This window comes from Balaenoptera physalus (assembly GCF_965194825.1).
Source record: "Balaenoptera physalus genome assembly, chromosome: 17".
NCBI lineage: Eukaryota > Metazoa > Chordata > Mammalia > Artiodactyla > Balaenopteridae > Balaenoptera > Balaenoptera physalus.
The window spans coordinates 49,662,176-49,685,701 of NC_138895.1; the positions used below are offsets into that span (position 1 = coordinate 49,662,176).

Here is a 23,526-nt window from a genome sequence, read left to right on the forward strand (position 1 = left end):
TAGGGAGGGAGGGAGAGAAAGAGGAGAGAGAAAGAGAGAGGAGAGAGAGGTGGGGGAAAGGAAAGGAGAGAATTAGTTTACAGCACATCATATGTACTCAAATGTTAGAGATAAAGTACATCAAACTTGTTTTATGCTACTCTGCAGTATTTTTTTAAATAGAAAAGCTAAGATGTCCTACCCCAGAGCTAAACATTTAAGTCCCATTCAATCTAAGCAAATTCCAAAGAAAAACAGGATTATCTTTAACAATACTAACCAAATATTTTCATGACTGTGAATTTTGATAACTATAAAAGTTAGGGTATTTTGTCTAGAACTTTTTTCTTATTCTAACAATTATTGAGAGTTTACTATGTAAGTGTTCCATTTTCACACACATTCAATCCTAGTAACTGTGTTAAGCACATTCTATTATATAATATATCGAGCAATTAAATGTACCTAGCATTCACATATTTTGAAAACAGAATGTCAGGACTCTTGAAGATGATTTTCATTGTGTGGGAACCAAACTTATTTTCCACTGGAGAACAGCTCTCAAATTATAATGGAAGCAAAAGGTAAAACTAAATTAAATACAAAATATTTGCTTTAAAGAAAAATTTCAATGCTCTAATGCATTAGGTATTATTTGAGAAAATAACAGGCTCAGCAGGTGGTCACAGAAATAACTGAATAATACTAGTTAACTAACTAAACATCTGTGGCTTAAACTGTACACAAATCTTGGTTCAGAAGATAGTTCCATTTCCTTCTATGATCCCTTATTTAACTCAGGTCTTACTTTCTGTTTCTATTTTTCAGCTGAAGATCTCTAGTGACTTGAAATGTTTAAACCTTCCTACTTAGCAGCAGTGGAGGGATAGGAAGAAAGTGGGAAAGACAGAAAGGGACTGAAACAGGGCAGTTTTTCCAGAAATATTTTCTATTTGTTGGATTGTTAATAGGTGAAACATACTAAGAAAGAACTCAGTGGTCAAGTTAGGGACATGCTAAGCAAAATTACTTTTCTGTTTGTGTTTTTACTATAGGATTTGCTAAAATAATTTTTAACATACCAATAATGTACATATAGAGTAAACATTATTTTCCAAATTTATTTGACCATGACATCTATTTCCTGGGAGTGTTTCACAGTACTAGAGTTCCACAAATTAGCACTGAGGAAGTAGGAATACCAACTAGGGTCGTATACTCTGCCTAGAGCAAATTCCTCATGAAGGAACAAGTAAGAAAAACAAACTATACCAAACATGAAATGGAATCCTAAGAAAGATATAATAGTCTCAATAACATTTTTAATTAAAAAATGAGAAAAAAGAAAAGAAAGATTATCCAGGGGTCCAAGATAACTTTTCCCCCAAAGCACAAAGCTTTAACACAACCTTTAAAGAACAAAGAAAATATAATCAGAAATACCAAAATTACTTGATCCAGTTAAGGGGAAAAGTCAAGTTTTATATTCAAATCAATAGGGTCATGATTCCATTAGCGAGAAGTTACTATTATTCCGTGGAAAAGGAGTGACTTAATTAATATATTTGAGAGACGGTCTAGACAAAGTGAGGCTCATCTCCTGGTTCCCCCTTTCAGGATCTGCTTTCCTAGAGAGGATGCTTTCTGTTCTGCTTTCCAGTACATGCTGTAGGGGAGGGGAGGTCTACGGTTGTAGAGAACCGCCCAGATTATTTGCAGAAGTCTGTCTAATTTCAGGGTGGGGTGTTAGGCCATTTGGGATGCATATCTAAACCTAACTTCTTTAGCTAATTAGTAAGAGAAAGCTGATATGTCTCCTGTGTCTTATGTATCAACTCGGTTCTTGTTTTCTCAGACACATGTACTTGTTTCCTTGGGAGAAAATCAAAGTTGGACCTGTTCTCTGTTCTAAAAGGTTAACCTACAAAAGCATTTCCAGCATGTCAAAAGACAGGCAAGTTATGGCTAAAACCCTTCTCTGGAGGATGGGAATGAGAGTCATATAGATAGAATAAAATTCTAAAAATACATGTTCCTTAGTTCCTAAGCCTATGGTGCCACTCCATTATGAACAGTATCCATTATGAACAGTATCTTCCACCAGAGTAAGTTATTATTTAGAGCCATTTAAATGTCAGTAAATCAGCTCAAAGCTTAACAAACCTGATTATAGTTGAGCACATTGCTTAAAAATGGTTTGTTAACTGTTCCTAAGACATATGATTTACATTAATGGCATATATTCAGATTTGTTCATTCAGCAACTCTTTATTGAGCATGCGGTTAACCTGTGGTTATAAAGAAAAAATACTTTTTATTTTTATTTGTACTCTTGAGGGGCTCACAGACATTAAATCATTAACTATATTCTAGTATAATAAATGTTCCTGCATATTCAAAGCTCCCCAGTGAAGTCAGAAGCACTCACATGAGATGACATGGATAATGTGTGCTAGTAGAAGGGTAGTCTTAGCCAACTGAAACAAGTGATGACAGAAACCAAAATGCCAGTTTTTTGCTATCTGCCTAGACAATGTACAAACTAAGCCTCCTAGGCAGAGGTAATAGATATTTTTATCCAAGACAGGTCTTATGCTTCCCCCTCCTACATGTCCCTCACTGTAATTCTTTTCCTCAGCCATGGCCAGATTTTTCTCTGAACCTGTATAGACTGGCATGTTCTAGAAGCAGTCCACATAACTCCACACTGGTTAAATCACAGCTCACAGGTTTGGCCTCCTAGACCCCTTCGCAAGAGGGGTTTTCAGAAATACATACTGTCCTTTAAACAAGCTTAATCTGCCCTGGCCCTCAGAAGAGTGGAAAGACTATTAGGTCAGAAACCCTCAGAAGTCTCAAATAGAAACCAGGTCAGGTTTTCTTTCTACTCTGAGCTAAGGGCAATATTTCTCAGTGTGTTAAACTACATGTTTAAGTAAAATTGGTGTCAGATACAGAAAATGGTCATTTTGGTAAGTATCAAAAGCAAGAGGAAAACATAATTTCACATTTAGCATTTCTGGAAAAAAGTCTTTCAAGTGTGTTGTACAATGAAAGGGATTAAAATACTACACGCATGCCTGTGGTCCTAGTATGTACTACTGGCTATGCATTGCTATGAATAACTGTCAAACAGATATTTACCAGTATCCCCTGTGCCATATTTCAGTAATAAATGGAGTTTAGATAAGAAATTTCTCTCTGTGAATCCAAAGATTTTAATAAGTTCCAAGAGGGCAGAGATTTTCATCTTTTGTTAGTTATTAAAAATCCCCAGTACCTGGCACATGGGTGCAGTAAATATTTGAAGAACTGTCTGATTTAAAAAAATAAAAACAAAACTTCAGAAATGGAGATGAGGAATGATAAATAAGAACTATAAAAAGCTTACTGTGTGCTAGGAATTATGCTAGCAATAACATTAAAAAGCTTCTCAATCCTTAAAACATGATAGGATAGAGACTCAAAATCAGGTCTGTCCACGCTCATGCTAAGTACAATTGTAATTTGTAACGAGGTCTTATGCAGTAGTCTATGTTTTCAAAGCATATGTATAAATTTTGTCACAGGGTGATCTTTTCCACATAACACAACCATAAAACCTATAACGTAATCAAGTATATAAAATATGCTCTAACTAATCTAGTGAGCCAGCATAAATTGAATACAAATGAAAATACATAAAGTAATTAATCTCTGTGACATGTTTTCTTTGTCCTTTGTGCGTAAGACTACTAACAACCACCAAAACCAAAAATTAATTTATAGCCAAATTAATCAAGACTAATTCTCTGTTGAACTTATATAACAATCAAGTGGTTTTCATAATAAAGGAATCTATTAAAGTAGGTGTTTCTATTATTCTAAGATTATTTTATACTTGAGTTAACATTCATGTCTTCCTCTCCAAAATACTTAGAATACCTAAGCCATATTATTTTTTAACAATGATGTCTCAATAAGAAGAAAATGTGCAAAATACCTAAGAGTATGAGATTATGAAAAAAATTTAAATTTACTGAGAAATGTCATATATACCAAAGGATTTATAAAGAATAATAAAATGAATACCCCCTGAATCTACCACACAAGTTAAGAACAGTATCAGTGGGGTGATCATATAATTCACAACCTGACTGGAACACCTGAAAAAGAAAGGTAATGCTATTAAAATTTACACCAGTACAATAAGCATGAATTGGAACTATCTTGGGCAAACCAGAACCTATGGTTACCTTGTTTATCTGTGGCTTTAGAAGTTCCTTGATTGCCCCTTTGAAGTTCACATCCCTTCTTCTTCCTCACAAGAGGTAACCATGAAACTAAATGCATTTATCCATTTTACTGTTAATGAACTTTTTTGTTCGTTTCTTTGCTATTATGAACATTCTTAAACATGTCTCTTAACTAGATGTCTCTTGGCACACAAGTAAAGAGTTTCTCTGAGGCATTTAACTAGGAGTGGATCTTCTAAGTTACAGGGTAAATGTGTGTTCAATTTTACTAAATAATATAGCAGTAAGTGAGCTAATCAATCTATATTTTCTTTTAGTTTAATTTTTTCCTTTTATTTATATAACTTACCTCTGTAATCTGTTTTGATTTTGTTTTATTATATGTGGTGACAATCTAATTTTTTCCCCTCAAATAGCTAATTTTCACAATTCTTTTATGGTGAATAATCAATCCTTTCCCAGTTGGTTTGGCATTCTTCCCCCCAAATCAAGTTCTTTTTCTGTTTTTTTAATAAATTTATTTATTTTTGGCTGCACTGGGTCTTCTTTGCTGCATGAGGGCTTTTCTCTAGTTGTGGTGAGCGGAGGCTACTCTTCGTTGCAGTGCGTGGGCTTCTCATTGGGGTGGCTTCTCTGTTGCAGAGCACAGGCTCTAGGCGCACAGGCTTCAGCAGCTGTGGCACGCGGGCTCTAGAGCGCAGGCTCAGTAGTTGTGGCGCACGGGCTTAGTTGCTCCGCGGCCTGTGGGATCTCCCTGGGCCAGGGATTGAACCCATGTTGCCTGCATTGGCAGGCGATTCTTAACCACTGCGCCACCAGGGAAGTCCCCAAATCAAGTTCTTATACAAGTGAGAATCTATGTCAGCCCTATCTATTGTGTTCTATTAGCTTGATAGTGTTGATATTGTCCACTATGATGACATGATCCATCAACCCAGCACAAGAGAACATACCTATTTAGTGACCAGAAAGCTTGTGCTCCTGGATTTACTCTCTCAGTCTCTCCTGGTCACAGGTTCTGACACGAAAGCCTCCTTTTAATTTGTTCCATCATTTTCACACATTTTCTTTTAAAGCTATTAAATGCTTAAAGGAACTTGTGAAACACCTCTTATCCAGGGGTTCCATGAAAGACAGTTAGAAAATCACACTTTGTCCAGATGAAATGCAAAATACTTCTGTTTGAACTCTTGCTATAGGGATACTTGCTATAATGACTTGCAAAAGGCTTTTTTTTTTTTAAACCTAAAATTTGTAATCAACTTGAAATCTACTCTAATGAATGTGCACACCTGCCCTAGTGAAAATATTCTGCAGGGGTCCACGGGATCAAGAGTGATACAATCGTACCTAAGCTCTTCTTCTCTAGTTCAAATTATTTAAAGGCACTGTTCATTATCCCTATTTTCTTCCCATCTTTTTCTTGAGAATTTAACCCTTCACAGGTCCAGAGTTTGCTTCTACCATACACCTGGAAGCACAGCCAACCTTAGCCCAGTTTAGATAGTATCTTTAATATATTATTTTTTAATTTATGTTACAAGCATCCTGCAGTATAGGAGATCATAATACAAATGTGATACTGAACAGTACCTCCGAGTCCTTCACACAACTAATGAATTCATAAAATGTTAATTAGATAATCTAATATTTTTAATGCTTTATGTTTCACAGAAATCTCTGGTGGACAGTCAAGTGCTAGTGATACCTGGGAAAACTGGTGGAATCTGCACAGGCTAGAAACATACTATTACCTTTCTCATTTAAAATTATGGAATTCATAGACTAAATACAATCTGAAAATTTGCTGCTCAATAAGTTTTTAATAATGGATTTGATCAGACAGAGTCCTGAAATTGTCATTTGATAAATTAAACTCACATTTCAGCCTTGTCTCTGATTATACCCAGATAATCTTGGAAGTTCTGGGTTTTCCCAAACTCTTATTTATAATCTCTGGCTTACTAATGGTATGCTAAACTCATCCAGGGTTTATGGCTTTCCTTATTCGTGAAAAGCATATGACTATTTTTTTCTAGTTCTGACAACCATACATGGTAAATCCTCTATTAACAGGAGCTGCTGTTAACATAATAACCAAATATACAAGCAAAATTATTTTACTTTAAATATTGGGAAAATGGTATTTGTAATTCAAAAACTTGAGGCAAATGAAGTATTACATAACCTCTAGATCTTGTGTCTCAAGAACACATCAACACATGAACACATCATACTGTGGCACGCATTAAGGTGCCTTTCAAAAGGGTCATTTAAGTTTATACGCGTGACTCCACCACCAAAAGCAAACAAACAAAATGTCTGATCATTTCATCTATTATAACAAAATAAAAATTCTCCAAATGGATGGGGAAAATCAATAGGACTAGATCCTGCACTCTACCATCTCATCCTTTTCTTCTGAAAACAGTCTTAAGTGAATATATGATGCAAAGACAATATAAAAATGAGTAAGACAAGATTCCTGCCTTTAATATCTAACATTGTCCCTGACACATGGTACATACTCAACATATTTTTGTCTACTGAATGAATTACCTGGCATGTTAAGATTTTTCTTTTGAGTAACAGTCAGCAAATTCTTATTTTATCCACAGAGAAAAAAATTAACTCAAGAAAAATCAAACAAAATCTTCTTACCCACAGTCTGGAGCTGGACACCACCTACAATCAGGATCTGCAACGAGCCACCGTCTAAGCATAAATTCTTCATATTTTTCCATCAAGACATCATCACTTAATATCAAGCGAATATCGTGGGGATTAAACCGTTCAGTACATTCTGGGCAACTGATATTAACCCTACTTTCAGAAATTTCTATCCTTAGGTACTGTCGTAAGCAATCCACACAAGATCTATGATGACAAGTCATTATCTCAGGAAATCTGTCTTTAGAATGCCGTAAAAGGCACAAGGGGCACTCTATAAAGTCTCCAACTTGTTTGCTGATAGAAGTTAATCCATTGTCAGAGGAGGTATTTGTAGAGAAAATGGAGTTCTTATCAGTACACATTTCAGAATGTATACTTTCAATACTCGCAATTCCATCCACCCCGCCATTTAGCTCCCTTGATTTACGTTTGTTATCCTTTTTCCTCCGAAACAGAGAGCCTATTGAAATTCTTCTTTTTTTGGGTGCCTTTTTGACCGAAGGCAAGCTCACAGATGAAGCAGAAGACTGAAGATCTCGATCTGAACCCATTTGCCGATGTAAACTCATGTCTAAAATGCTCATTAGAATTGAGTCAGGGTCTGTGGTTACACACAGCCCTTCATTATATTTAGAGATAAAACCTGTTTCTTGTTCTTGCATTCAGATTAAGTCATGATGTAAGAAAATCCTATTCGGTTCCTTCAGAGAATTCTTGAAAGAGTTCAATTTATGGTAGACTTATCACAGATGTTCTGAAAAACAAAAGAAAACAAAAACACCAAGATAATTTAATTGCATGTTTCTTAATAAACTTACAAACTCTCTATGAAACTTCAAACAAGTATGTTCTTTAACCATTAGTTTTTGGTTTTGATTTTTTTAAATAAGGCCAGTTTATTGAGTAGTCTACAAGAGAATATAAAACCAATGTTGATATAACAAAGATATTACTTAAGCTTAAGAGTCTAGATTTGAGCTGACCTTATTCTTAAAATCTTGTACAAAACTTTTGATTTTTATCACACTCAAACCTCAATGATTCCCACTGCCTTTAGGAGTTTAAAAAAAATTGACAATAAAATGGACATGCAAATACAAATGGCTAAGTAGAGCTTACACAATTGTGAAGAACAAAGTGTGTGTGGTGGGGGGGCCGGGGGATGCTCTTACACTGCCAGATATAATGACTCATTATAAAGTTACAGTAATTAGGAAGACAGTGTGGTACATCACAAAGATGGATACAAAGACCAGTGGAACAGAACACAAACCAGGAAAAAAGTCCCACATACACACACGGATACTTGACTTGTTGCCGAAAGTGACACTGCTGAGCATTAGCAATGGCCTCGTCAAAAACAAAACAAAAACAACATAGTACTGTTTTACTGGTTACCATCTGAGAAGAGAAAAGGAACTTAACCTATAGCTAACCCCCTGCATAAAAATCAATTGATGGTTCATAGATCTAAATGTGAAAAGTAAAATCATAACGCTTCTAGGAGTTGATAGAAGAGAATATTTCAACGAAAAGATTTCTTAAACAAAACATACTAAAGTACTTACCATAAAATGAAAGACTGTTAAATTGGACTACGATAAAATGAAGAGACAGTATTAAGGGAGTGGAAGAAGACATTTGCCACATAAAACTAATAAAGGACCAGTATCCAGAATATGGAAAGAATACTTAGACGTCAACAAGACAAAGCAGACAATATAATAGAAAAATGGGTGAGGGACATAACAGGCACTTCACAAAAGAATATGAAAAAGTGCTCAACATCATTTGTTGTACACATTAAAGCCACACTGAGAGACCACTACACACCCAGCAAAATGGCTAAAATTCCAACTGACATTTCCAAATGTTAGCAAAGATGTGGACTGCTGGTAGGAGTTTGGAAAACTACTTTGGAAAACTGTTTAACAGTAGCTACCAAATTTGGACACATGGATACTCTATTACCCAATTTATACTCCCAGATATGAATGCACGAGAAATGAATGCATACATGCACCAAAACATCTACATAACAACATTCACAGCAACACTAGTTATAATAAGCCCAAACACTGGTCACAACCCATATTTCCATCAATGGTAGAATGGATAAACAAGTTGTGGTATATTCATTCCACATTCTGGTATATTCTGGTATACCAGAAAGCAATGAAAATGAACAAAATACTGTTACTCATAAAACAAGAATGAATCTCTCATAAAAGGACATGTACTGTATAATTCCATTTAAATAAAGTTCAAAAACAGGCAGAGCTAATCTATGTTGTTGTAAGTCAGTACTGTAGCTACCTTTTGAGGAGAGGCACAAAGGAAGAGGCACATGTATAGTGGTTACAAAGGTATGTTCACTTTGTGATAAATCACTGACCCACAGACTCATGATTAATGCATTTTTCTTGGTGACTGTTATAACACGATTAAAGGTCAAAAAAAAAAAAAAGCTCCCTGAGGTGATATCCACACATATTTCACTCAGGCAAACTTTACTCATGTCTATCAGTTTATATTTCCCCATCATCTGCAGCATATTCCCTTAATTCTGAGGGAAATATAGAGTGTGATGGTAAATGAACTAAAATTTTCTGCACATTTTCTTCTTTATAGTTATTATATTCTCTTGCATCTCAAAATGCTTTTTGTACAACAGGGTTCAATAAATGTATCAATGAACAGAACTGTAGAGGGAATCTATCTTGGAGATTCTGTCCTAAGAATTTATCATTTAAAACATTAAACCAGTGGTATTTAATGAATATCACCTGGAGAATTTTTCAAAACACACTTTTAGAAATTTGATACCCATATAATTAATTATCCAAAAAAGAACCTAGTAAGAGTGAATGGAGGTGCTATTAATATTTAAACTAGGATAACAGGGGCAAACTAGAACATACGGTCATCCCACTTAGGAAGCCTTTCTAAAACATACTGCAAATAAACAAATAGGCATCAAAGGAAAAGAAACAAATTTGAATACTAAAAAATTTAATATTTTTATATGGTAAAAAATACTATAAAGTAGGATGACGTGATAAATTAGTAAAACATGTATAACAATGAACAAATTTCCTTAGTATACAAACAGCTTTTACACATTAGTAAGAAAGAGATGTACAACCTAGTAGTAAAATAAGCAAGGATATAAGGAGGAAGTTTGGAGAAAAAGAATTACAAAAATTAGGAAGATAGGAAACAGTGTTCAACAACACTAAAGAAATGAAAATTCAAACATCAGATACACCATCTTTGTACACATTAGACTGACAAAGGTTGAAAGGGTTGGTGAACATGTATTGAAAGAAGCACCTCACATATTGTTGGGAGGACTGCAAATCGGCACAACTCTGGGGAACCATTTGGCACTATCTATCAAACTTCAAAATGCAACTGTTCTTTGACCAGCAATCCTACATGTAAAATTTATCCTTCAGAAAATATGACACAAGTGTGCAAAGAAATATTGTGCAAGGAAACTCACTGCAGCCTAGCTGATAGAAGCAAACGAAACAAAACAAGGCAAACAAGCCCCACACAAAACCTGGAAATAACTTGTGTCCCACAGGGAACTGGTAAAAATAAAGGAACCAACCACAATTTACGTGTAATGATACGGAAAAGATCTCGCTACATAATACTGAGTGAACAATAATAACTGCAAAATAGTATGTATAGTATGAACCCATTTGTGGAAAAAAACGCACCCACAGAGGTTTATATGTACCTACACCATTTCTGGAAAAATGTTAAACCATTAACAATGGCTACCTTGGGGAGAATAATCTTTAGTATTCACTTTCTGCTTTCTGCATAGTTTACAATTGTATCATGAGCATCTATTGCATACAGTTTTTTAAAAAACCAGCTAAATGAACCCCACAAACGACAACAAAAAACATATTCCACTCTAGAGCTGGGTAGCTGGGTAGGATGTGGTCCAGAACTTGTATATTTTGAAAATGTTCCTCAGTAATTTAGTTGCACACGCTGGTCAAGAACCACTAATTCTAAAGAGAGTCTGCTAAACACTTTCACTTAAAAACAGAATTCTATAGGCTTGGCCTCCAAAACAAGGCTCCTTGTTTTTCATTAGTTTAGGTACTAAAAATAAAAGTGCCATTAAAAAGAAAAAAACCACCTCAGTTTAAGGTCATTTTCAGCCTATGGGGCTATAGTGAGGTAGTACTTAAAAACCTATGTATAGAGATAAGAGAGACATTAAAAAAAACCCACATAAATTAATGACTATCCTGTAGAAAAAATCCATGAAAGGTGTCTAAAAGCATGTGACCCAACAGTATTGGGAATGCCTCAATCAAGGGGACTTTGGCTTAATTTCAGAGTTAAAGTCTAAGCCTAGCATGTGCTAAACCCTGAGGTTACCACCACAAACAGGATAGACATGGGTCTCTATACTCAATGCGATATGTCTGGAGAAGAAATATATATCACAAAACCAATAGTTATAAACTTATATACATTAAATTTGTCTCTGTTACTACAACTCTTGAAAACAGCTGAGTCCATTTTCACCAGATTTAGAGGGAGTCTTTCAGACATTATGACAAACTATAGGCTATTACAGAATTCATCTTAAAAAGGAAGCCATCTTGCAAGCCACCTACAAGATTAATAAGAGGCCCTGCATAACAGCAGATTCAAAAGATATAGTCAATATTTCACCCCAACACCCCAAAGTGTGGACATATTCGTCCCTCCTTCCCCTCCTCTCAGTGATTTACAATATTCAAGTTTTAGCAATATAAAGTTTACTCTAACTTTGCAGATGGGAAATCAGAGACTCAGAGTATTAAGAACTAAACCTAATTATTTTAGTGGTATATGAAATTAAGATTATATGGTTCACCCATAACAAAGAGTTTTTAATCAAACTGTTTATTTGCATAAACATTTAGAAATTAGTAAACTAACTTGGATTTCTGAGACTATACCCTTAACCACCAAAAAAACAAAAAAAGCACTACAGAAATTCTGCCAATTTGAACAGATGACAAAAATGTGTGAAATTCTAAAAAAAAAACTTTCAGTGATTTAGAAACTTATTTTGAGAAAAAGCTGATTTTATTCTCCAATGAAAAATAAAAATCTATTATTTGCATCATTTAATATAGTATTCTTTTTGAACTCAACTTTTTAAAGTAAACTATCAACTGTATCAATCTGTCAGTACTATTGTTATGTTCTGCCTCAGAAATGCACACACCATTAAGACAAAAATATTATTTGAGTTCTAAAACAAAAAGCTGGGTTGCTGGTTGGAAAAAGAAGGGAAAATACGTTGTATATAATAATACCACTACACAGTAGAGTTTTAAAGTGCTTTTAAAGCACTTTTGATTTAAACTTCATTGCCCTATGGAATGGGTATTATTATCCTTATTTGATAGATGAGAAAACTGAAGTGCAGAGAGGGTAAATATTGCACAGTTAGGAAATAACAGGGTTTAGGGTCAAATTCAGGTCTTCTGATATCTCGCCCTCAGTACCATCATCTGTCTGCAGCTGCCTTCACGAAACAACTCCAGTCACTATCAGTATATCAAAAATTGCCTCAGAAAACAAAAGACAATTATATTTTACATATCATCTAGGGCTGGTCTTAACTATCCCTCAATTCCATGCCTTATTCAAGCCATTCCCCCGTCTGAAATGCCACTCCCTTTTCTCTCCTCCTAACTAAACTGTACTCACATTTTATAACTCAGATAAGAAATTTTTACTGTGTTCACTTGTTTTTCTGCCCTGATTACCATCAATGTTTTAATAATGTTTTCAATGTAGAACTTGAATATTTGTGATTTCTTTAATACCACACACAGCCAAGATGGTGTCATGAACATAGACACTGTGAATAAATACCAAATGAGTATTTCTTAAAATGACACAATGTCACTGAAGTGATGCTACTATTTCATAAGCACAAGAAAAAATCTTGTTATTTCACTGTCACGCCTCCTAGGCATATACATGCTCTACTTTTTTTTTTTTTTTTAAATGTTGTGGAGTGTCACGTACAGGGAAGTGTAGATTGTAGGAAAGCTCAGTGTTGTGTTTTTTTAAAAATTTATTTATTTATTTATTTATTTATTTATTTATTTATGGCTGTGTTGGGTCTTCGTTTCTGTGCGAGGGCTTTCTCTAGTTGCGGCAAGCGGGGGCCACTCTTCATCGCGGTGCGCGGGCCTCTCACTATCGCGGCCTCTCTTGTTGCAAAGCACAGGCTCCAGACGCGCAGGCTCAGTAATTGTGGCTCACGGGCCCAGTTGCTCCGCGGCATGTGGGATCTTCCCAGACCAGGGCTCGAACCCGTGTCCCCTGCATTGGCAGGCAGATTCTCAACCACCGCGCCACCAGGGAAGCCCCATGCTCTACTTTTTAAAACGTCCAATTAGCTCACACCAAGTTTACAAAGACAAATATGAGGTCTACTGGATCAAATGCAAAATAAATTATGTATTAAAAACCTAGAGTAGTTTACATCATTTCAGAGCAGGAAGAGATGATGAGAGGCAGTAAATGTACTTAATGATATAATTTGAAATATATACAACTCCTAATAATCCCCAACTTTGGATATTCTTTAAACTGATTTACTATCACAAAGATTTGTCGAAGTACAACACATCGATAACATGAAGAAAAGCAGTGGGGGAAAAAGATAACTGAGGTTGGCCTCCATGATGTTATGGCTGTTGGCTTAGTGGGTATACCTTTCCCCTCTAAATAAAAGTATAGATCTGTAATTGCAGATGCTAGAAGAGCTTAGTGAAACAGAAAAGGAGAGTAAAATACAAGTAGACCCCATATTATGTATTTTCAACCAAGTATCTAAAATCATATAGGAGGCAATTCTCTTAACACCAATGTCACAAGAAATTCCAATCACTTGCTAATTAAAATATGAGAAATGGCTCTCTTTTCCCCTCTTTCCCAGTCTAGCACAACTCCAACAAGTAACGAAGACTCTCTGCCAACTGCTGCTACACACTTTCATCCCCCTGAAGAAACCAGTTGAAAAATTAGTTTTTATCGCTGGCAAAGGAGCCCCACCTCCTGACCTTTTTATGTACTTAAATTGAAGACTACCACCTGAGATTGGTATGAAGGACAAAGACCTGAACCTGCTTACCTAACCTTCTCTAGCCCACAGTGTTTATACCTCTTTAAAGTCAAGATCGCTTTGATTCTAACTTTTTTGTACCTCTTGAGGCATATGTGAGGAATTAAGAAATAGGAATAGCCCACAACAAAGGTATTTCTGCTACGTGTCAAAGCTTTATGGACCAAAGATGTAGTAGAAGTGCTGATAACTTCGTACTGACGCATCAAAAAATACATCTAATTTGGCAGCACGCTATTTTTTATTCTTTGTAAAAATTATGGAAGTTGACCATTCCAGGTGAAGCACCTAATAAACAATTACAATATTGTTTGACGTGAAAATGTGTTGCAGATTTTAAATGCTCAACTTATAAACACAGGATAGATAAAAACAGTTAGAAAGCTCAAATCCATACAAATAGTAGCCCATGTTTGAAAAGCTGTATGTATCAGTCAGGGTCCTAGCAAAAAAACAAAGCAGTTTCAAAGAGATAACTGAAGGGCTCATTTACAAAGGTGTGGGTAGGGTTAAAGGAACCAATAGGGATGGCAAAGTACTCAGGAAACCACTGCCAGCCTTCTGAAAGAAGGAGCAGGGAGAGAGCTGTCCAATGGCAACTGGAAGAATAAATACCCAGCTTCTCTCTTCTCTGGATCTCCAATATCCACCAATGCCTCACACTGGCTAAATCCAACGAGAAACCAACAAAGGAGCCCAAGTGAGGCAGTCCTTAGACTAGGTCAACCTCCTCTGGGGCACAGAGAAAGTCAAGGAAGGATGAGGAGTGGATCTGGAGGGGCAAATAAAAAACACCCAGTCTGGATGGATAAAGAAGAGAATTTGGGAGTCAAGACCTGGTCAGCCACTGTTAGTTATAAAATCTCAGATTATGTCCGTTCCTGAGTCTGTGATCTCCACTACAAAATATGGATGATACCACTTACTTCAAACAGATGTTATGAGAAGAAAGTGAAATTGGCACGTGCTAAAACCTGGCACTATGCTAAATGTTAGCTGAAGTGAAATGTAAGACAAGCTTTGTATCTCTAGTACCTGATACAACTTGTAACTTATTGTAGGTGCCTAATAAACACTGGATAAATAAATTATGATGCAGAACACACATAAGTGGAAGTGAGGAACTGAGGATTCTGTTCATATCTTTGCTTTTGGCTTGTTATTGCTGTAAGATTCTATTTAAGTGATACAACCTTACCACATCCAGCTTTTTAAACTGTGAAAAGAATCTTTACCCCACAAGTGCTACAGCAGCGGTCCCCAAGCTTTTTGGCACCAGGGATTGGTTTCGTGGAAGACAATTTTTCCATGGACGGGGGTAGGGAAACGGTTTCGGGATGATTCAAGTGCATTACATTTATTGTGCACTTTATTTCTATTATTATTACATTGTAATATATAATGAAATAATTATACAACTCACCATAATGCAGAATCAGTGGGAGCCCTGAGCTTGTTTTCACTTGCCACTCACTGATAGGGTTTTGATATGAGTCTGCAAGCAATTGATTATGGTCTCTGTGCAGTCAAACCTCTCTGCTAATGATAATCTGTATTTGCAGCTGCTCCCCAGCGCTAGCATCACATTCTCAGCTCCACCTCAGATCATCAGGCACTAGATTCTCATAAGGAGCGCACAACCTAGATCCCTCGAATGCGCAGCTCAAAGTAGGGTGTGCGCTCCTATGAGAATCTAATGTCGCCACTGACCTGACAGGAGGTGGAGCTCAGGCGGTAGTGCAAGCGATGGGGAGCGGCTGTAAATACAGATGAAGGTTCACTTGCTCACCTGCCACTCACCTCCTGCTGTGCTGCCACGGCAGTGGTCCGTGGGTTCGGGGTGTTGGGGACCCTTGTGCTACAGGATAAATAAGACATGTTGAATATCTTGACATTATACAACTTCAAGAATTACAGATTTAAAATATTCAACCAATAAACATCTCCTAACTACAAACGTTTTAGTAGCATCTACTAACCACCCACATGCCTGTGTGATTTAAGACTCATGAAAGGGTATTTTGGAGATAGAAGGCTAGGCAAAATAAAGTTTATAGACAATAAAGAAATTAATTTACCAAGAGAAAATCCCATTATACTCTTGAATATCTGTTTTTGCCTCTGTTATTCAGCTAAAATTAGGTTTCTTCTGTTACTTCTCACAAAGGTAGAAAGACGGAGAAAATCCAGTAATTTTGTGTTGATAAATGCTAAGTATAAGAGCAAAGAGTACCTACGGTTTCTGATTTCAATTTCTTTTACTGATGTCTGACACCCAGATGTTCAGCACCTCTAAAACATGAATGTAATAAAAGTAGAATGCAAAAACACTTAATAGCACTGTTGAAGAGAACGGAAAGAGGACTAAATATAAAGTTGTTTTTGTTTGTTTGAAGTGAGGAGGGAATAGGTACAGAGATTCCCAGCGCAGTTTCTACTGATAATTAATTCTGGTCACTAGTGAAGCCTGAGCTATCTCATACTCAAGTGAGAATAAAGAACATAAAGAAATGAGACTTTCTATTTTAGATGCTACTAAAATACTATTTTATATTACAAAAGCATAACAGGCCATTAAACTTTTTCAGCCATATATACTTATGTTGAGAGGTTGAGAGAAGATGAGGAATAAAGAAAAAATTTTAATGACTATATATTTGGTATTATATGTGGTTCTCAAATGTTTCCAAGTCACATTTCATTTTCTGTGAACTAACCACATGTTCACATCCTGCTGTTGGTATAAGGCCTTTTATGTAAAGGAACTTTGTTATTATGTGTCAAATAAATTTAAAAAAAAACTGTATGGCAATTTTCCAATGTAGGAATTTAAAATTTTGTGTGTGTGTGTGTTCAAATTCACATATCTTTCTCTTTATGACCTTTGGATTCTATATCTGTCTTGGAACATCTTGCTCACTCCAAGATTATATTTTTAAAATTTGCTCATGTTTCTTTCTGGTATTTCTATGCTTTGTTTGTTTATTGCTTACATGTTTCATCCATTTCAATTTATTTTCATGTTAGGACTAAGTAGAGATCAAAATTTGAGTTCTTCTAAATGGCTAGCTAGTTATCTCAACACCAATTATTGAATAATGATCTCCTTTCTACCTACCTCTGACCTAATATGGTAGGCTACTTCTTGGTGTATGAATTTCTTGCTACCTAGGTGGTATGGACTTCCAAAATATGTTCTTGAAATAAACTACCGAACTGTTTTGTTCCAATTTATGCTCCCACCAACTGGAAAGGTGCTTACTTCCCTGAATTCTCATCAACACCCTATATCATTTCAATACCTTTTTCTAAGTGGCAAAAAAAAGTAAGTACTTTCATTTCCATTTCTTTGATTACTAAACAAATTGAACGTTTGTTCACGCTTACAGCCCTCTTTATTTTTTCAATGATTTATCTGTTCATATTTTTTGCCCATTTTAACACTGGAACATTAATGGTCCTCTTTGACTTTAAACCTTTCATATTTACTTCCTCTTAATATTTGCCCTTGAATTTTGTGATTTTTGAAGAGGTTTAAGATGTTTATTTAGTCACATCTACCAAGTTCTTCTTTCATTGCTTTATATGCTTACAAAGTATTTTCTGAGGATAAAATCTATTTATAGACATATTTACCATTTCTGGTACTGTTCATTCCTTCTTGTGGATCCAAGTTTCATCTGATGTCTGATGTCATTTCCCTCCAGCCTGAACAACTTCCTTAAGCATTTCTTGGTGTTGCAGGTTTCCTAGCAATGAATTCTCTCAAGTTTTGTTTATTTGAAAAATGTCCTTATTTCACTTTCATTTTCATGGATATTTTGTTCCGAATATAGAATTCCAGGTTGATAGCTTTATCCTTTCAGAACTTTAAATAGGTCATTCCACTGTCTTCTGGTCTCCAATCATTTCTGATTAAGTCATCCTTCATTGATATTTTAATTCCTCTGTAGTAATGTGGGGGTTTTTCCCCTTTGGCTACATTAACATTTTCTTTCCATCTTTGACATGCAGCAGTTTGATTAAGATATGCCTAGATGTGGTTTTCCTTTTATTTATCCTACTTGGGGTTCAATGAACATATTTTTTACCCTACTGTCTGTCTATGTCTGTCTCTTATCTCTCTTTCTGCTATTCACATGTTAGTTTAATACTGTCCCATTGGCCATCAAGGCTCTGTTCATTTTTTGTAATCTTTTTTATCCATTCTTTGGATTGGCAAATTTTGTTGATCTAGCTTCAAGTTCATCAACTTTTTCCTCTTCCTTCTCCAATCTGCTGTTAAATCCATTCAGTAAAATCTTTATTTCAGATATTGTACTTTTCAGTTCTAGACTATCTCTTCTTCTTTATAGTTTCTGTTTCTCTGTTGAAATTGCCCATCTATTCAGTCATCATGATCATGCATCTCCCTTTAGGTCACTGAATATATTACAGTTGCTTTAAAGTCTGCTAATTCTGCTAATTTTAGGGTCAGCTACCATTTTGGGGTGGATGGTCTTGACATTAAATCACATTATCCTGATTCTTCACATGTCTAGTAGTTGTCTATTATAAACTGGATTTTGTGGATGTTAAGCAGTAGAGACTTTTACACAGCTTCTTATCTGCTTCTAAGAGTGAGGATTTTTATCATACCTGGCAGTTAAATCACTGGCTAATAAAGTCAAAACTGTGGAGGCTGGTTTTATGTTTTAGAATGGGTCTCTGGGCACAAATGTTTAAAACCCCTTAATTTGGTGGGAATGAAACACCAAATTGTCTCCCCTGCAGAGAGTAGCAGGTGAAATCTCTAGTCAGCTTTTTCAGCCTAACTGCTATTATTTTCCATTGAGCTCTTTGGAATCTTTCTGCAGAGTTCAGGGGTCACCAAGGTATTTCAGGGGAGTTTTTTCATAGATTTTGGGGCTATCCTACTACAACTCCCTCCTTTCTGGGATTTATCCACTTAATTTCCAGCCATTCTGGCAGTCCCAAATTCCATCCCTTGACACCTTAGGCCAGTAAGACTTTAGTTTTCTGCTTGATTTTCAGCTGCCCTGTGCTGCATGAACTTTTCCTCAAGAGGAAAGCTGTATACACTTTGGGGGAAAAACATCTGGCAGTTTTCCAAAGGAGACCTTTACCAAAGGATCTGAGATACAGTATTCTTGAATCTGTATACGATGCTGTCATAGGAAATTTTAGCTTAAGCATGCATTAATTCATTATTCTTTATAATCATTAATTCATTTACTCTTTCAACAAATATGTTCAGTGCCTATCATGTGCCAAATACTCTTCTAGGTGGTAGACATATAAGAGTGAACAAGAGAGACAAGGCCCTTGTTCTGTGGAACTTTCATTCTAGTGCATCCTAACCAAGCACTGAATAAAGACATTTCAGACTATGTCTTCCCCAAATAGTAATATTACTGACTTGGCAAGGATATAAATTATAATAAAGTGATTCCCTTTTTTCATAAGCATAATTTTGAAAAAAAAAAGACTTGATTTTATATTTGAGCATATATGATAGTCCCATAATCTGAACAAATATTTATCAATATCCCATTTAAAGCTTTTTTTCTAAAAGACTATACGTACGTGCTTCTGACAGCACTCTATTTTTCACAGTGACAATGGTTTTCTAGCATAATAAATAGCAGACAATTTAAGTTGTACAAAGACGAATCACTAGTTATCTGACCAAATGATCTAGTATAGAGAAAATTAATTTAGCTCACTGTGCATAACTTCAGAAACAAATATGGTAAGTAAACAGTGGGGGATATCCTTGAAACTTAATTCACTTTTTTGGCCTTGCTCTTCCTCTAGTGTTAAATAAAGTTCCAAAGGCACTGAAAAAAGGAAATATTTATCTTCCATAGCATTTACTACATAGAGTTGCAAACAACATATCAAATTTAAATATGCCTAGGTACAATTTGGTAGTAGTTGATTACCAAAAAACAGAATTAATTATCATAAGCCTTCCTTTGATCAGACCACAACTAGAAGTGATGTACTAGAAATGATGTATCTGCACACAAGCTAATTTTGGCCCCAAATAAACAGACCTTTGTACATCTGAACAAGAAGTTCATTAACAGAAATTTGAGGCATTAAATTACTTGGATTTTCATATACAGCTTTGTCTGAACAGTGATAAATCACTAAAGTTCATTATAATGAAGTTTGATATTGCTCAAAAAGGTTATTTATATGTTTAAAGTTATTTTAAGTTATGTCATTCATCTTGTCAATGTCAAATGTGAAAACGTCATATTTTCTTCTAATAAATCTATTCCCCAATATAGCTGGAAATTCAGCTACAGCAGCAGTGCAGGCTCTGGGCATAATTCTTGCTGTCCAAATATTAAGGAGACAGACTCTCCTTATAAATCTTATAAAAACTCTGACTCATTAAACATCTCTTGATACAGTCTGTTAAAGTAAAAATATAATAGGCACGATAATAAATTTTTGGAGAAGGATAAAAATGCTTAAAAATAGCAGCTAATGCATGGATAGGCTTCAGAGAAATCCATGAAATTTCTAAAACTGTATACTAAATTGTGAATATAGGTATATTCTAGAGATAGAATCCATAGCTTTCAAGAGATTCTCCAAGGAGTCTAAAGTATAACAAACTGTTAACTGCTACTGCTGAGATGGCAGAATTTAATTTGCCAGTAAGTTACCATCAGTTTCTGTAAATTGTGTCTGTTCTCACTAATTTACATTATTAGTACAATATTCATAATTATTAGCTCAGTTAGAACATACTTCTATTCCTTTAAGATTTGAAGTTGCAGTTCCTTCCAAAAAAGTTTGGGGGAACATAAAAAACAACGTTCATCCCTAAACAAATGTCTCAGATTCAGAATGCAAGAATAAATATAAGGTATGTAGATAGCCTAGAATAACCCATCACATGTTTAAAAAACAAAATCTAACAAGCAAAGGCTACCTGTTGTATATTCAAAGGACAATTGAGTATAAATATAAAGATATTATAAAGCAATAATGTCATCTTCACTTAAAATGGCAATTACCACTGAAAGACTTTTTTTTAAGTTTATCATTCCTCATAAGGTAAGTCAATAACAATATTCCTATTTAAAATGTAACAGGCACAAAAAAGTAAAATGTTTGATGCCCAATGAGAAAGAGTCAGCAACGGTGCTAGAAATACAACCGAAAAGCCTTTTAATTACTGGAATGTCTCCTCAGAAACATGAGCCTATTATACGCAGATCTAAGAAATCTGGGTTCTATAGATAGCTACCAAGTGGTTTTGTGGCTTTAGTTCAGCAATAACCTCTCTGTATCATCTGTGGCAGAGATGATGTTTTATACCCACCTGTTTCATTTTCCTTCCATTTGCAGCTAGATGCAACCATGTGTCCAGTCCTGGCCAGTGCAATGTGAGTACAATGATGTACGCCCTTTCCAGGACTAGTCCCTAAATCATCCTTTCAACCATCCTTTGAGCTCTCTCTCTTCCCTCACTAGCTGGCTGAATATAGTAATTTTAGTGATTGACTCCAAGTAGGCCTCTGGGGACAGCTGAGTCACAAGATGGAAAGAACTGGAATACCTGAGTCATCCACACGGTTCTCTGTGTGAGTGAGAAATTAACTTTTATAGTGTTCCGCCTGAGATTTTGGGGTTGTCTGTTTCAGACACAACTATCTTACCCAAGATAAGGTAAAATGAGGGAATAACTTACGAGTAGCTTGGACGGGAAATTTTTAAAATACTATACAAATATGGGGTAATGATAGCATCTTTTTATTCAGACAGTAAAGCACAGACTTTGGAGTCACAAAGTTTGGGTTCAAGTTCAGATTCTGAAACTTATTAGCTAGCTGTGTGACACTGCGTTAAATTACTAAGACAGTTTACTCAACTGTAAAATAGGAATAATGAATAACCTACAGTCCACAAGATTATTACTAGGATTAAATAAAATATATAAAGAATCCAGCATGCGTATGACATATTAATCACTTAACAAATATTAGCTATAACTATTACAAATATCTGAGGAGATGGCACAAATGTAACTGAACCATTTACTGGATAAAACTGTTTAAAAAGAGATTATCATGCTTAAGGTTAGAAATACAATGAAACAAACTGTTGGCTCTGAAATGGCTTGTCTAATGTCATCAGAATAGTTAGCCATTTTCAAGTTTGGAATACATCATTATAGTACACGAATTTCTCCAACATAAATATAGTTTTCACCCTTGTTATGTTTATACAGCTACAAACCTATGACAAGTGGTCTAATATTAAAAGTGGAGTAAATAATTGCAACTTAACTACTTTTATATATGGGGGAGGTGGAGGTAACTCAACAGAGCATTAACATAGGCACATATCAGTTTCCAGCAAGTTTTTTGGAAAGTGAATGCTTATCAAGACTCAAATATACTACCTTGAGCTCTATCCTTAACATAATTTCTATGATCGCCTAGAAACATAAACTAAAAGTTCAGAATAAACTATTCCCATATGCCACAAAGCCTCCCCAAAGAGATAGTTCTTAAACAGCTCCACAAGCATACACCTGTTACATTTATCTGTTTAAGCCTATTCTTGATTGGGAGGTAGAATAGAATGGTACTATGTGGTTTTAATAACACTCATTACAAATAATACTCATTACTCAATCCATTACAAAAATAAGCTGCTGCAGAAAGAAAAAGCATTATTCATTCCATTTTCCAATTAAAAAAAAAAGATTTAAAACATTTTGACTAGCTCATTCCAGGCACTCTTTGTTCAGAAGGGCAAACAATACACCAATAGGGAGAAGGTAGGAAAAGCATAGTGCAAAACGATGGGTATGATAAAGAGGGCCCAGAGACATGAAAAAGTTTTTAAATAGGTTTAAAAAAGATATCCAGCTGTCAAAAAAATGGTTTTGAATTGGTTAAAATACTCATTGCTATATATCAACAGAAGGGAAATATTAACCTAGTCTGATATTAGTCAAGTCTGTCTACTTTTTGAATTTCAACTTCCTTATTAGAAAGCTAAAGTGATTGGATGAGGTAATGTCTAAGGCCCCTTAGTTCTAAAAGACTATGATTCTAATATACAAATATACAGACAGTTGTAATACATAGCATACTCTAGGGTTAAAAGTGGACAATTAATATTTCTTTCTGTTCTTTTAAAAATGTCTCCAAATTCACTACAGTGTTCGTATACTCTTTGGTCTTAGTAAAGCCAGTGGAATGAGTATTATCTTTGCAAACTGAATTTTACCAGTTTCATCACTAATCTGAATAATTCTACTATTTGGACAATTACAAATACTAAGTGTTTGGGCTAATTTTGTCCTAACCATTTTTTCTGGAAGTTGTTTTTTGTTTGTTTGTTTTTTAATAAAAAGTATTGATAACAGCAGTATCCTGCCTCTCCAATTTTGGAAGTTCATTTGTCTCTTTCTCCTAAAGAACATGAGGGGTGGGGGAA

The 23,526-nt window shown here is 35.3% G+C and overlaps 1 protein-coding gene across 1 annotated transcript in view; it reads right to left on the bottom strand.

Annotated features, from left to right (window-relative positions):
* Positions 1-23,526, bottom strand: part of RNF19A (ring finger protein 19A, RBR E3 ubiquitin protein ligase) — a 72,496-nt gene that overhangs the window by 36,794 nt on the left and 12,176 nt on the right. The window contains exon 2 of the mRNA XM_082432706.1: positions 6,876-7,641. Within this exon, the coding sequence (XP_082288832.1) occupies positions 6,876-7,549 (674 nt within the window). The 5' untranslated portion in view covers positions 7,550-7,641. The remainder of the gene's footprint in view (positions 1-6,875; positions 7,642-23,526) is intronic.